This window comes from Macaca mulatta, chromosome 16 (assembly GCF_049350105.2).
Source record: "Macaca mulatta isolate MMU2019108-1 chromosome 16, T2T-MMU8v2.0, whole genome shotgun sequence".
Lineage (NCBI taxonomy): Eukaryota > Metazoa > Chordata > Mammalia > Primates > Cercopithecidae > Macaca > Macaca mulatta.
In genome coordinates, this window is record NC_133421.1 from 49,691,388 (window position 1) to 49,707,521 (window position 16,134).

The 16,134-nt window shown below is 39.0% G+C and overlaps 1 protein-coding gene across 1 annotated transcript in view; it reads right to left on the reverse strand.

The window, feature by feature from the left end:
- MED13 (mediator complex subunit 13) overlaps nt 1-16,134 on the reverse strand; it is a 125,795-nt gene that overhangs the window by 9,670 nt on the left and 99,991 nt on the right. Inside the window, exons 19-27 of the mRNA XM_015120024.3 lie at nt 15,158-15,347; nt 13,687-14,149; nt 11,460-11,679; nt 10,285-10,476; nt 9,573-9,796; nt 5,044-5,186; nt 4,399-4,557; nt 4,104-4,289; nt 1,684-1,832 (exon numbers count right to left, since the gene is read on the reverse strand). Coding sequence (XP_014975510.1) covers nt 1,684-1,832; nt 4,104-4,289; nt 4,399-4,557; nt 5,044-5,186; nt 9,573-9,796; nt 10,285-10,476; nt 11,460-11,679; nt 13,687-14,149; nt 15,158-15,347 — 1,926 coding nt within the window. The remainder of the gene's footprint in view (nt 1-1,683; nt 1,833-4,103; nt 4,290-4,398; nt 4,558-5,043; nt 5,187-9,572; nt 9,797-10,284; nt 10,477-11,459; nt 11,680-13,686; nt 14,150-15,157; nt 15,348-16,134) is intronic.

Sequence of the window (16,134 nt, forward strand, 5' to 3'; positions counted from 1 at the left end):
GAAAACCACACCCCAATTCAAAAGGTGGATTCAATTTAGCTTTGTTAATCTAGCACTATCTATAAAATGCAGTTAATAGTGCTGTGAAAATTATTATGGCAACATGAAGGGACAACTACTAAGTCACATTCATATCCTTTGGATTAATGTATTTCTTGGTATTTAAGGAAACAGACAAAAGAAAAAAAAATACGCATGAAAATGTTCATTACATCATTATCTATAATAGAAAAAAAACCTTACATGTCCAATATTTTGGGAAGGACACAAATCACGGCATAACAAAAATGCAACATTAAAAAGCTGATTATACTTATTGAAAACTGCAATATAAACATATGTGGAAGGATGATAATTTGCTTAAAAGTAAAAATGGTTTTATTAAGGTGGTGGGATTACTGGTGCTTTTCGTTGTATGTATTTCTTATCTAATTTCTTTGCAGTTACAAAAAGGAGGAAGGAATGCAAAGTAAGATTGGAAAAAGATCCTTCCCTACTTTAAAAGGGTAAATTTTAAACCTATGCATACTACAATAATCAAATCAGCAGTATATATAATTTCTTTTCTTTGAGATGGAGTCTTGCTCTGTCGCCTAGGCTGGAGTGCAGTGGTGCAATCTCAGCTCACTGCAAGCTCTGCCTCCTGGGCTGACGCCATTCTCTTGCCTCAGCCTCCCCAGTAGCTGGGACTACAGGCGCCCACCACCACACCCAGCTAATTTTTGTATTTTTAGTAGAGACGGGGTTTTACTGTGTTAGCCAGGATGGTCTTGATCTCCTGATGTCATGATCCGCCTACCTCAACCTCCCAAAGTGCTGGGATTGCAGGGATGAGCCACCGCCCCCAGCCCAGTATATATAATTTCAAATAGAGAGATGTTATTCGCTGAAGCCCAATTAGTTTTTACTTCAAATACAAGGTCAAGACAGCCTGCTTCCATAATTGCTAAAGATAAAAAGGGGAAGTAGATGGTCAGTGTTTTATGTGGTCTTATGAGAAAACTAGTATTTTTATTATATTCCTTGTCACAGCCCTGATATGAATGGCTGCTCTTAAAGAGTTATATATAGTGATTCTGAAAGATACTGTGATCCTGTATCTGAGTAAAAAACTATGGTGAACTGCCACAAAAACTACAAAAAAAGGAGTAATGCCAAATGGTCTAGAAAATATGGATTCAGAGAAAGCAGAGCCTTAGAGATTCTCTTAAAAATGTGCAATTCAAAGTACTGATGTCTATGATGTAGAAATGCATGAATGTACTGTTAATTAACCTCAACTCTTGCTAATTTCCAAGGAAAAATAGTATTGAATTTCATATATTAATCCATTACTAAGTTAACAAATGTCATTTAGAAAAATTACACTTTTTCGTCACCCTCCTTTGGCGCCCAGGCTGGAGTACGGTGGCTTGATCTTGCTTGGCTCACTGCAACCTCCGCCTCCCAGGTTCAAGTGATTCTCCTGTCTCAGCCTCCCGACTAGCTGTGACTACAGGTGCGTGCCACCACACCGGGCTATTTTTTACATTTTTAGTAGAGACGGGGTTTCACCATATTGGCCAGGCTGGTCTCAAACTCCTGACCTCGTGATCCACCCACCTTGGCCTCCCAAAGTGCTGGGATTTCAGGTGTGAGACACTGTGCCCAGCCTAGAAAAACTAAAATTTACAACACAGTTACCTTGCCCACATCACCTCCATGGGGGTAATGAGATCCTGGAGAATGTACAGGAGAACCAGTTGGAGAAGCAGGAAGGATATTAATGATATCAGGGTCAAGATCATCTCCTGTGTCTAACAAATCAAAGATACCCATTCCATCTGCTCCATCTAAACAGGAGAAAGAAAAGAAATTTAAAACTCCATTTTCCATATCCTACGGTCATTCACAGGAAAGGGTCAAAATAAATGAAATTTTAACCAAAATGGGTTAATTTAACCAACATTTACTGAGTGTCTACCATGTGCCAAGTGTTGTGCTAAAAAACATACAAATAATTATGCATAAACAAGCATGTGGTAGTCTGAATAATGGCCCCCCAAAGATGTCCACATCCTAATCCCAGGAATCTAAGAATATGTTACCATAAAAGACTTTGCAGATGTGATCAAGCTAAGGATCTTGAGATGGGGAGATTATTCTGGATTATCCGGGTGGGTCCAATGTAATCACAGGGGTCCTAATAAGAGGGAGGCAGTAGGGTTAGAGTCAGTGAAGGAGATGTGATGACACTATACTGCTGGCATCCAGGATAGAGGAAGGGACCATGAGCCAAGGAATGCAGGTGGCCTGTAGAAACTGACAAAAGCAAGGAAACATTTTCCCTTAGGGCCTCCAGAAAGTAATCAATCCTGCTGACATTTTAACTTTGGCCCATCGAGACTGATTTTGGACTTCTGACTTCCAGAACTGTAAGATAAAATAAATGGGTGTTGTTTTAAGCCACTAAATGTGTAGTACTTTGTTAGAGCAGCAATAGGAAACTAATACAAAGCAAACATAGTACAAAGGAAATGAAAATGTGTTTAAAGTGGGACTGCAGTAGTCCCCCTTATCCATGGCGGATATGTCCCAAGACCCACCCCCATACCCACATAGATTTCTGAAACCAAGGATAGTACCAAATCCTATATACTGATTTTTCCTTTACATACACACCTATGATGGAGTTTCAATTATAAATTAGGTACAGTAAGAGATTAACAACAAGAATATTAGAATAATTACAGCAACGTACTATAATAAAAGAGATGTGAATGTGGTCTCTCTCACTCTCTCTTTCAAAGTATCTTATTGTACTGTACCCATGTAAAGGAAAACCAAAGATAAGGAGGATTACTGTATTTATGAATAATACCATGTTCTTTATTAAGTAAAATACTCGAGTTATTATATAACACACTAAAACAAGAGAGCATAATATCCATATTTCTGACTTTAGAGATGTGAGATTTTTTAAGGTATCTCAGAATAACAATAAAATATTATTTTCTCTTCTACTAAAATGTAAACTATAAATTCACCTGGAAAAGCTACCTCCCTACTTTGGCAGTTTATATAAATTATATTATTTTGGTAAATCAACAGAAGAGATATATAAAATGAGTTCATGTACCGGTACCTCAAAAGCACAAGGGTAAACCTATACAAATATTTTGTGAACAACTATTGCCTTTTAAAATAAGTAAAGATGGCTGGGCATGGTGGCTCACACCTGTAATCCCAGCACTTTGGGAGGCCAAGGTGGGTGGATCATTTCAGGTCAGGAGTTTGAGACCAGCCCGGCCAACATGGTGAAACCCCATCTTTACCAAAAATACAAAAATTAGCCAGGCATGGTAGCATGCGCCTATAATCCCAGCTACTCGAGAGGCTGAGGCACGAGCATCGCTTGAACCCAGGAGGTGAAGGTTGCAGTGGGCTGAGATTGTACTACTGCACTCCAGCCTGGGAGACAGAGTGAGTGAGACTCTGTCTCAAAAAGTTTTTTAAAAGTAAAGATTTATGGGATAATTCACAGCACCAGTTCTGGTATCACAGCACCAGTTCTGGTATCAACAAGGTAAAAGAATGATTGTATTAAGTTTCCTGTTGCCGCTTTAACAAGTTACCACAACCTGTTGGCTTAAAAACAACACACATTTATTTTCTTACAGTTCTGGAGGCCGGAAATCTGAAATCAGTTTCGTTGGAGTGAAATCAGGATGTTGGCAAGGCTGAAGGGGATAATCTGTTTCCTTGTCTTTTCCAGAGTCTAGAACTATATTCTTTGGTTCACGGGCTCTTTCACCATCTTCAAAGTCAGCAACATAGCATCTTCTCCCTTTGACTTTGCTTCCCGCTGTTTCCATCACATGGCTTTCTTCTCTTCTATGTAGTCAAACCTCCTTCTGCCTCCTTCTTATAAGAATACATGTTATTGCATTAAGGGCCCACCTGCATAATTGAGGATAATCTCTCCATCTCAAGATCCTTAACTTATCACATCTGCAAAGTCATTTTTTGGTAAAATAAGGTAACATTCACATGTTTCAGGTATTTGACATGAATTTATTTTGGGAGGTATTCTTCAGACTACCAAAATGGAACAAATTACCTACCATTGTTGGGATTGAAAGCTAAATCCAAATTTTCAGTGGTATAAGTAGCTGAAGCTACTTGCACAGAAGCAGAAGTAGGAAACACAAGTATATGAGTACATGATGTATCCTGTGGGGTATTTAGCTGAGATGTCTGCATGTTTAGAGTCGTGCTTCTTCCAAATACAGAACCAGTTGACACAGAATCTGAAAAATGAAAGACATTTTTTTCTTTTAATAAATGAAGAATAAATTTTATGTAATACTTAAAAACTGCATAAAGAATTAAATCTGATATAAACTAAAGATAGCTAACCTGGCATAATAACAAAAGAGCCTTGGGGCTCCATTGCCACCAAGCAAGCACTGAGAATGCTAGGGGAGTCTGCAGCAGATATACCACACATTCTACACATGTCTTTGAGCCTTTTACTTAGAGACTGCAAGTTTCGACGACTCAGCAAACAGCTCCAATCTGTGGGTATTGACAGTTTAAAAAAAAAAAAAAATCAAAGTAACAGCATTATTAATATCCTGTAGAACCAAGTTAAAGTTAAAACATAAAAATAGTTAATGGCTTTTAAATTAGTGTATTCCTCAAACTGGAGTCATCATCAAGCCAAACTTACTGCTGATGCTACTCAACATCCTTTATCCCCCTAATATTAGGTATACCAAATTCAATTAGTATCTGCTCAACAGAGGATGAGTTAAATAACAATCAGAAAGTGGGAAAAACAGAAAACAAGTAAGAACAGCAGTAATAAGACTGCTATTAAAGTTAAAAAAGAGTAAAATGTCTTTTTAAAATTTGAATTTAGCCATTTGTGGCCTAGACATATGTGTTTCCTTATTTGATAACCTTTGCATTGTATTCAACATATATACCTAGATGTGGTCAGAACAGTGTGTGAATTAACATAAAACAGAAATATAAATACTAATAAAAGCACAACTTTACCTTTCAATTCTCCATGACCAATCCTTCCTAGACGACCAATTACAACTCTCCATGGTAATGAACTCATTTGTACAAGTCCTAAGCACCACTCCCAAAGTTTCTGTAGACCAAATTTTCTAGCAGAACTTTTTTTCCGACGAGCCCTATTGTATGAATAGAGAGTGTCATAAATATATTTCTAAATTTTATGATTTTTGTTGTTGTTGTTGTTTTGAGATGGAATCTCACTGTTGCCCAGGCTGGATGGAGTGCAGTGGCGCAATCTCGGCTACCTGCAACCTCCATCTACCTGGGTTTAAGCGATTCTCCTGCCTCAGCCTCCTGAGTAGCTGCAACTACAGGTGCGTGTCACCACACCCGGCTAATTTTTTGTATTTTTAGTAGAGACAGGGTTTCACCATGTTAGCCAGGATGGTCTCAATCTCCTGACCTCGTGATCTGCATGCCTTCGCCCCGCAAAGTGCTGGGATTACAGGTGTGAGCCACCACGCCCAGCCCGACATTTTAAAAGAGCCCAAATTTGTGAAAAACAGATCCCCTTTATTTTAGTGCTTCACATCTTTACACAAGTCCTAAGCGAGAATATTCATAAAATCGTAAGTTTGGCATGTGAGTTTTTCTATTTCACATTACAATATATAAATTTTTAAAAAAATTTGTCTAAAACACCTCAATTCATCAGAAATACTGCTCTCCACCAGGGATTTTTTTTTTTTTTTTTTTTTTGTTAGATGGAGTCTCACTCTGTTGCCCAGGCTGGAGTGCAGTGGCACAATCTCGGCTCACTGCAACCTCTGCCTCCCAGGCTCAAGTGATTCTCCTGGCCTCAGCCTCCCGAGCAGCTGGGATTACAGGCACCCACCATCATGTCTAGCTAATTTTTGTATTTTTAGCAGAGAGGCGGTTTCACCATGTTGGCCAGGCTGGTCTCAACTCCTGACCCCAGAGGATCCTGTTTCAGTATCCCAAAGTGTTGGCATGAGCCACTGCGCCTGCCCAGCAAAAAAATTTTTTTTTTTGAGACGGAGTCTTGCTCTGTCACCTAGGCTACATTGCAGTGGCGTGATCTCTGCTCACTGCAACCTCTGCCTCCTAGGTTCAACTGATTCTCCTACCTCAGCTTCCCCAGTAACTGGGATTATAGGCGCCCGCCACCACGCCTGGCGAATTTTTGTATTTTTAGTAGAGATGGGGTTTCACCATCTTGGCCAGGCTGGTCTTGAACTCCTGACCTCGTGATCTACCCACCTCGGCCTCCCAAAGTGCTAGGATTACAAGCATGAACCACCCCTCTTGGCCCAGCAAACTGTTTTTAAAGAGCCAATACTTCAAATGGGAATGGCCAGATTTGGTTATTCCATGGGCCGTAGTAAGCAATCCCTGTTCTATACTATAAATTGAAGACTGACCAAAACACCACACTTCTCAGTCCAAACAACATTGTTACCTGTATTCTGCATACATCTCCTTCACTAGCCAAATATGCAACATAAGCACTCTGTGGCTGAGCAACAGTGGCTATTTTATTATTATTATTTTTTGAGACGGAGTCTAACTCTGTCACCCAGGCCAGAGTGCAATGGCGTGGCCTCAGTTCATTGCAACTTCCACCTCCTGGGTTCAAGCGATTCTCCTGCCTCAGCCTCCCTAGTAGCTGAGACTACAGGTGTGTGTCACCACACCTCGTTAATTTTTGTATTTTTTTTCTTTTTTTGTTTTTGAGATAGAGTCTCACTCTGTCACCAGGCTGGAGTGCAGTGGCATGATCTCGGCTCACTGCAACCTCCGCCTCCCAGGTTCAAGTGATTCTCCTGCCTCAGCCTCCCAAGTAGCTGGGACTACAGGCGTGTGCCACCACGCCCAGCTAATTTTTGTATTTTTAGTAGAGATGGGATTTCAGCATGTTGGCCAGGAGAGTCTCCATCTCTTGACCTCGTGATCCACCCACCTTGGCCTCCCAAAGTGCTGGGATTACAGGCATGAGCCACCATGCAAGGCCTAATTTTTGTATTTTTAGTATAGATGGTGTTTCACTATGTTGGCCAGGCTGGTCTTGAATTCCTGATCTCAGGTAATCCGCCTGCCTTGGCCTCCCAAAGTGTTGGGATTACAGGCATAAGCAATCATGCCCGGCCAACAGCGGCTATGACTTACTGAGTACTTACTATGTACCATCCATTGTGCCCAATCAATTTACATGTAATACCTCATTTCATCCTAACAACTCCATGAGACAAATAAAACTATCCTCCTGACTTCATATATAAGTAAGCTGGAACTCAGCTGCATAAGGGTAGTTATTCCAAGGTCAGTAGTGGCAGGTTTGGGATTTGAGCCCAGGTCTCTCTGACTCCATCACTGCCCTTGTTTTTTTTTTTTTTTTAAGACAGATTTTCACTCTTGTTGTGCAGGCTGGAGTGCAATAGTGCAATCTCGGCTCACTGCAACCTCCGCCTCCTGGGTTTGAGTGATTCTCCTGCCTCAGCCTCCCAAGTAGCTGGGATTAAAGGCATGTGCCACCATGCCTGACTAATTTTTTTGTATTTTTAGTAGAGACGGGGTTTCACCATGTCAGTCAGGCTGGTCTCGAACTCCTGACCTCAGGTGATCCACCTGCCTTGGCCTCCAAAGTGCTGGGATTACAGGCGTGAGTCACTGCACCCAGCCCCATCATTGCCCTTCTTAACCATTATCTCACTTCTACTTTATCAAGGTAGTAAAATGGTAATACTATTTTGATAATGAAAAGGGTGGTTTTTTCCCCTCTACTTTCTCATACTTCACAGATGAGCACATTCTTTCCCAAGCTCACTTAATTAGTATAAATATCCGATTAAAAAAATCAAAATTGTATTAAGGAAATAAGATAGGAAGCACTGTTCTAAGGTTCATAATATAAAGCTTAACAGACTTGTTAATAACCAATAATATAAAATTATTGTTCCTATCTTCTGCTTCCCCAGCACCACTAAGACCTAATAATCATTAGCTATTTCTGCATATATTCAATTTCTCACCTAAAAAAGAACAGGCTTTTATATAATAGGGAAGAAAATAAACGATAGAACCCAAATCTTTTTTTTTTTTGAGACAGGATCTCACTCTGTCACCCAGGTTGAAGTACTGTGGCGCAATCTCAGCTCACTCTGCAGCCTCAACTTCCTGGGCTCAAGTGATCCTTCTGCCTCAGTCTCCCAAGTAGCTGGGACTACAGGTGTGCCACTATGCCCAGCTAATATTTGTATTTCTGTACAGATGGGGTTTCGCCATGTTGCCCAGGCTGGTCTTGAACTCCTGGACTCAAGTGATCTGCCTTGCCTCAGCCTCCCAAAGTGCTGGGATTACAAACATAAGCCACCATGCCTGGCCAGAACCCAAATCTTAAAACTAAAAATCATTTCACAGATTTGCTTTTCAGGTTCTCCTGTTCAGCGTTCACTAGCTTTGATAACTCAAAATGAGGCTCACCTGTTGGGACCTATTAGTTATATCCTTCGCAAATAATTGGACATGGTATTTACTGCCAAGAATCCTAAAATGGCCATCATATTCTGAAGACATCCTAACTTTTTTTTTTTTTTTGAGACAGTCTCATTTTGTCGCCCAGGCTGGAATGCAATGGCGTGATCTCAGCTGACTGCTACCTCTGCCTCCCAGATTCAAGTGATTCTCCTGCCTCAGCTTCCTGAGTAGCTGGGATTATAGGCACCCACCACCACACCCGGCTACATCCTAACATTAAATGATAAAATTTTATTTATTTATTTATTTTTTTGAGACGGAGTCTCGCTCTGTCGCCCAGGCTGGAGTGCAGTGGCCGGATCTCAGCTCACTGCAAGCTCCGCCTCCCGGGTTCACGCCATTCTCCTGCCTCAGCCTCCCGAGTAGCTGGGACTACAGGCGCCCGCCACCTCGCCCGGCTAGTTTTTTGTATTTTTTTAGTAGAGACCGGGTTTCACCGTGTTAGCCAGGATGGTCTCGATCTCCCGACCTCGTGATCCGCCCGTCTCGGCCTCCCAAAGTGCTGGGATTACAGGCTTGAGCCACCGCGCCCGGCCATAATGATAAAATTTTAAATCGCCAATTTTAGTAAATGAAGTTAACTTAGTTAATTAGGGGCTATATCTTAGATGGTATATGAGAAAAGTTTAAATGTTCTATACTTACTAGACCATTTTTTAATTGCAGAAGTGTTTTCTAACTACATCTTTCACAAATGTTCAGCTAAAATAATTGCAAGCTTTATGACACAGAAGTTAGTGATCTTAATGTTTTTTGTTCATGTAATAGATTAATCATAATTATTTTTAATTATCTTATACAATATAAACATTCACTACAGAAAAAGTAAAAAGCACCCACAATCCCACATCTTAATATTTTAATATATACAAAACCTTCAAGCTGGTTTTCTATTCATTAAAAATGAAACAATATATATACACACACACACATATATACACACACACATACACACTCACACACATGAAAAATGGAATGATATGATATATTTAGGGAAATACAAATACCTATTTGGAACATCGATGTTAATGATACAAGTTTCTAAAAGTTCTCCATAGAGATCTGTGCAAGATGCAAGAATCCACCTTTGATCATGTGATAAACAGTATCCCACAAAAAGAACATTGTATTTCTGTCCAGCTTCTCCAAATGTTTCTCCTAGCTCTGTCTGTTTGTCCTTCACTGGAGCCAGAATAAAAGGAGGTGCATAAAGTCGAATACACTCTGGTCTCTATAAAATAAAAAATTAAGGTATTATCATACTATACAATCTTAGATAAATATGCATTTAAAATGTAATTATCATCTACCCAATTATAAGATAACTGGAAAATGAGAGCTAAGCCAAAAATTGCGCTTAGTTTTGCATAATATCAAAAAAGTGTTGGCAGGGCGCAGTGGCTCGTGCCTGTAATCCCAGCACTTAAGGAGGCAGAGGTGGGCAATCACCTGAGGTCAGGAGTTCGAGACCAGCCTGGCCAACATGACAAACCCCCCCCACACACACAAAATTAGCTGGGCCAGATGGCGCATGCCTGTAATCCCAGCTACTCGGGAGGCTGAGGCAGGAGAATTGCTTGAACCCAGGAGGCGGAAGTTGTGATGAGCCGAGACTTCCCCACTGCACTCCAGCCTGGGTGACAAAGTAAGCCTCCATCTCAAAAAAAAAAAAAGTATGTATAGTCATTCAACAACTTTGGTCATGAAAAACATACTTACATCAGGACTTCTAAGGGCAGTTTCCATGGCTAAACCTGGACCAAAGCCAGTCAATGTTTTCACATTGGTTGATGTTGGAAGTGGCCTCCGACACTGGGTAAAGGCCGAAAAAGCCAGGGATTTTAAATGCTGGGGATAGATCTCTCTATCTTCATGCTTCACAGGTTGCAACAGGTACTGACAAGGAATTATCTAAGAAGTGTAGGCAAATATTACAAATGTTAAACTTTCAAAAGAGAATAACAGGAATTGTGGGTCTAAAACTCTAAAAACTTTTTACTAGAAAATTTAAACAAAACCTAATTTAAATGAAAATTTAAGAATTGTTTTCTTATCTATTATGTAGGCTTTGAATAAGTAGCCAATTTTACCAATGGGTTCTGAACTAAAGGACTATTTAAAACCTGTATAATTTTCTGGCCAGGCGTAGTGGCTCACACTTGTAATCCCAGCACTTTGGGAGGCCAAGGTGGGCGGATCACGAGGTCAAGAGATAGAGACCATCCTGGCCAACATGGTGAAACCCCATCTCTACTAAAAATACAAAAATTAGCTGGGCGTGGTGGCACATGCCTGTAGTCCCAGCTACTCAGGAGGCTGAGGCAGGAGAATTGCTTGAACCCGGGAGGCAGAGGTTGCAGTGAGCCAAGATTGTGCCACTGCACTCCAGTCTGGCGACAGAACGAGACTCCATCTCAAAACAACAACAACAACAAAAAACTATAAATTTTCTATGTAATAATTATATTAATAATGCCATTGACCAGTCCTGAAGTCTATAAAATAAATTCAAAATTTCTTCTAACAACTTAATATGGTTAATTGCTTTCTCCTTTTCTTGCAACCTGTCTTGTATGTGCTATATCTTTCTATTTAGGCTCATGAATTTAAAAATTGGCTTATAAAAGTAACACAGGAGAAACATTTAATGTACTTAATGGACTTTTTAAAAATTCTGTATTATTACTGTGGTATGACTGTTTTTTATTCTGTATTATTACTGTGGTATGACTTATAAATTATCTAAGATTTATATTATGATATTAAAGTAAAATCAATATAATAGAACTTGGCTTTTAGATAATCAATTTGAATACAGAAAAGTAGTATCTGAAACTTCTGACAACATCAAACTGTTTTACATAATTTTAACTGACAACATTTATCACTCTTACCTGTACAGAAACAGTACTCTTGATATGAGGAGGAAGAGTCTGGACCATTTCTAGAAAGCATCGAAGTAGCCCCAATGTCCACACACTAGAAGAGTTAGCGCTCTCGTCTGTATTTTCGTATGTAAAAGGATCAATTATATAAACAACAATTGCAGGTGGATATGTGATCGCATGTGAATCACCATCTGTGGGGATTCCCACTTTATCCCGATCCATCGTGCTAAAATTTAAGGTAGAAATGAGACAAAAAGTTATACTGTATATGCTTGACGTAGCATATAAGCAGGTTCTTAATATCCCCCCTCCTCCCTCTTATTTGGTGAAAGGTGTGAGAAAGCCTCTCTGAAAATGAAGAACATTTCTTTCTCACCAAAGTTAACCATAAACATTGTAAATACAATTCCACAATGTATAAAGACACTTGCCTTAAGAGGTCTTGCCTTAAATTTACCAAAAAAGAAAAAGAAAAAAAAAGAAAAAAAGAATTCTTAAAACCATAGAGTATTAGATACAAAAGATTGCTTAGAGTTTAAGGGATAAAACTGAGACAAAGATAGGTCTCTTTGTCTGAGGCTATCTCAAATAGCTTCCCAAATTTATAAAGTTGGTTACAGGTAGAGCTAGGCCAGAAAGAAACCATGTTTCCAGAAACCACGTTTCCAGACTCATTCAATGTTCTAGTACGTTTTTAGACTATATATACATGTTTTTTTTTTGAGATGGGGGTCTCACTATGTTAACCAGGTTGGTCTTGAACTCTTGGTCTCAAGCAATCCTCCTGCCTTAGCCTCTCAAAGTGCCAGGATTACAGGCATGAACCACTTAATCTCGTCCTATTTTTAGACTATATACATTTATTTCATACTTTATAGCTTCAATGGTGAACAAGTTTCATTCTTTGATGGGTGATTTGATTTTTTTACACTTCAAATCTATTCATATGTTCAAGAGAGGTGGATCAATCTGGGTAATGGTTTGTTTTTACCCATGAGTGTAATTTTGGGCACAACTGCACCCTGGATAGCTGACAGATATAATTAAGCTCTGGTTAACCTAGCCTATAAATCAAAAGGGAAGATCACTCAAAACCTTCATCATAAAAGGAATGAGAGCTGTCATGATCATTCCTGTCACCATAAATAACTTGGAATCACTGTGTAAAGTACTTAATGTATATTATATCATATTACTCTCATCTTACACATAAGAAAACATGCTCAGAAAGTTAGAGTTTCCCCAAAGTCACAAAGCAGCTAAATGGCAGAGCTGAGATTCAAACTTTAGTACCCCTCTAAAGCCTCTGAATAGACTGGGTCAATAGTGACTTCTCAATCACTCGAGTGATTTGCAGAGGCAAATCTACTTGACAATTATGCCACAGAAGACTCAAATGTCATGTGGGCATCTGGACTACATGGTTTTCAAGCTCTTAATTCCCACCCTCAGATTCTAGAATTCTATGATAAAGATTTTATGAAGTAAAGTCCTCATTATAATTTTATACATAAAATATTCAACACTAGACCTGGTGCGGTAGCTCATGCCTGTAATCCCAGCACTTTGGGAGGCTAAGGCAGGCAGATCGCTGAGTCCAAGAGTTCCAGACCAGCCAGGGCGACATGGTGAAACCCCGTCTCTACAAAAAAGTAGCTGGGTGTGGTTGTGCATGCCTGTAAGTCCCAGCTACTCAGAAGGCTGACGTGGGAGGATCACCTGAGCCCAAGAGGTCGAGCCTGTGGTGAGCCGTGATCACGCACTGTACTCCAGTCTGGGTGACAGAGTGAGACCTTGTCTTAAAAAAAGAAACAAACTAAAATTTCAAGAATAAGATAAAAAGCACTTTATGTTCATTCAGAATGTCTTATTTACAAAAAAGCAGCATGGTTGGGCATGGTGGCTCATGTCTGTAATCCCAGCACTTTCGGAAGCCAAGGCGGGCCGATCACCTGAGGTCAGAAGTTTGAGCCTGGTCAACACGGCAAAACCCCATCTCTACTAAAAATACAAAAATTAGCCAGGTGTGGTGGCACATGCCTGTAATTCCAGCTACTGGGGAAGTTGAGGGAGGAGAATCGCTTCAAACCAGGAGGCAGAGGTTGCAGTGAATGGAGATCCCGCCACTGCACTCCAGCCTGGGCAAAAGAATGAGACTCTGTCTCAAGAAAAAAAAGAAAAAAGAAGTATCATAGTTTTCATATTTCTGCAAAAGCAGTATTTTTAAAGGTACCTTTCAGACACATCAGGATGCGGCTGAGTGGGAAGTGAAGATGATTCTCCAGAAATCCCAGCTGTCTGTAGAGTTGATGTCTGTTGCCCTCCTAGTTGACCACTCTGAACTGTATTTGCTTGTGTAGACATGGATCCTGCAGCATTACTGTTCATACTGCCAAAGGGTGGAAATGAAGGTAGTTTATTTGATGATACTCCACTATTCAAGTTGGAGGATGATGAAGATGAAGTTGAAGCTGTGGTCAAAGTTGAATTAGCTGTGGCAACTGAAGTAGATATGGCAACACCTGAAGTCATTGTCATAGTGCTGCTTGCTGCAGATGCTAAGGTGGCAGATGGAGTATTAGCATTTCCAGTATTTGTCATCTGAGGTGGAGTAATCAAAGACTGACTTGTAGGGGCAACTAAATTTGGCTGGGAAAGTAGAGAGCTGTCCAATGGCAGGGAAGCAAGATAAGGACCTAAAGAATAAAAACAGGTAGGAAATTTAATTCTTTATTTGACCGACTGGTTCTTTTTTTTATTCTACGTGTAAACAGAATCATAATCCAGTTGATGTTTTCTTGGTAATTATAGCCCCTAAATTGCTTGCTAATGGTGTGACCTACATTTGCTTTCTATTTTCCTCTAGAAACTGAAGAAACATATTTAAAATGGAATTGAAAAAGCCAGAATTTTCACTTAAAATTAAAGAAATGATTACTATGAAAGTGTAACAAAATTCTATTTTCTAAGTATAATGGAATGTAAAAAAAGGTATCTAGCAATATTCACCAAACTATTCAAAGGGTTTCTAAATCACAAATCAAATAAATATTGGCTACATTGGCAGCTAATTAAAATATAAAATGGTATAATGTTATCATGGCGTTCAAATTACAGGAATGTCTAACGAGATTCAATATTTTGGTTCTGCATCTCTTTGGATTAAGTCTACAGGAAGTCCACTGATATTTATTTCAAGAGTATTTATAAGCAATACAGTTGGGCATGGTAGAATGAAAGAAAAAAACGTATGTAACAAGTAAGTCTTAAACAGCTGTCATTTTCTTAGCTACAACAAAGAACTATTTCTTGGTTTGGTAGAGATTAACTATAAATTATTTTATCTCTGAACTGTAACAAATGAAGAATCTTCATGTTATTAAAACATCAGACCCTACAGAGGCAACAGAAAATTTATCTATAACCCGTAATTTCATCCTACCTGATGGGATCCCTCATTAGGGATTAGCAAACTTGTTCTGTAAAGGGTCAGATAATAAATACTTTCGTCTTTGCAACCACACAGTCTCTTTGCAACCACACAACTACTCAGCTCCAATGTTGTAGCACAAAAGCAGCCAGCGAAAATACATAAATAAATGAGGATGGCTGTGTTCCAATAAAATTTTATCTACAAAAACAGCTGGTGGACCAGGCCACATTTTGCCAACACCAGCCTTATACAATAAATACAAATTCAATACCTAGGTCATATCTGCAGACTTGTGCATAAAGCTTGAGTTTAGAAAATGCTTCATTGTTACCATCAGCTGCCTGAGAAAACCATTCTGCTACCAACTTTTCTGATAGTTTATTTGATGCAGTAGATCCGACTCTCATGATCCCATCTGTTAACAGTCGAGAAACAGGTCTATGTTGACCTAATCGACAGGACTACAAATATACATACAGAAAGCAGAATTAGTAAATTTATTATAGTGTTTAGGTACACATTATAAAACCAAGCATGAAAGCTATTTAAAATAAGCTTAACCATTTGCAATTAACAGTTATGATAAAAATATCAACTGTGTTTTTAGAAGTAGGTCAAAAAAATAAACATATCAAGGGTGAAATGGTGCCACAGGTCTTTTTCATTTTTACATTAGAAATTCATTAAGTTTTTTTCAAAATTAAAATATCTCTAATGAAAAAACACCTAGCTAACAATAGTACTAGAACCATTTGGTTTGAATAAAAGCTTGCAGAATGCAGAAATAGGTAAGCATAAAAATGCAGTCATTTTAGGTATACATTAACTCCAATTCATGAATTATGAATACACATATCCCTAAATCAAAGCATAATAAAAATTGGCATACAAATTTATTTATATACCCTCTCCATCTAGTTTTGTGTCACTGATTTTTGTTGTAAGAAGCCCAATGTCAAATAAATTTGTAACATTGGATTAAGCAAACTTAGAAGACTTCTTTACTGTAAGAATTTCAAAGCCTTTAAAAACCTAGTACGAATTGTGAATCTCTAAAAAGTAATATAATATACAATGTTTTCCCAAGCCTATTTAACTATGGAACTTTTTTTCTGAGAGGATTTTACCGGCTAATATTCCAAATAACACCCTTTGGGAAATGTTTATTTATTAAAAACACACTACAAATAACTTGTAATTATGTGGAAAATTTTATAAGGAAGCTAAACTAACATACACTAACATTCA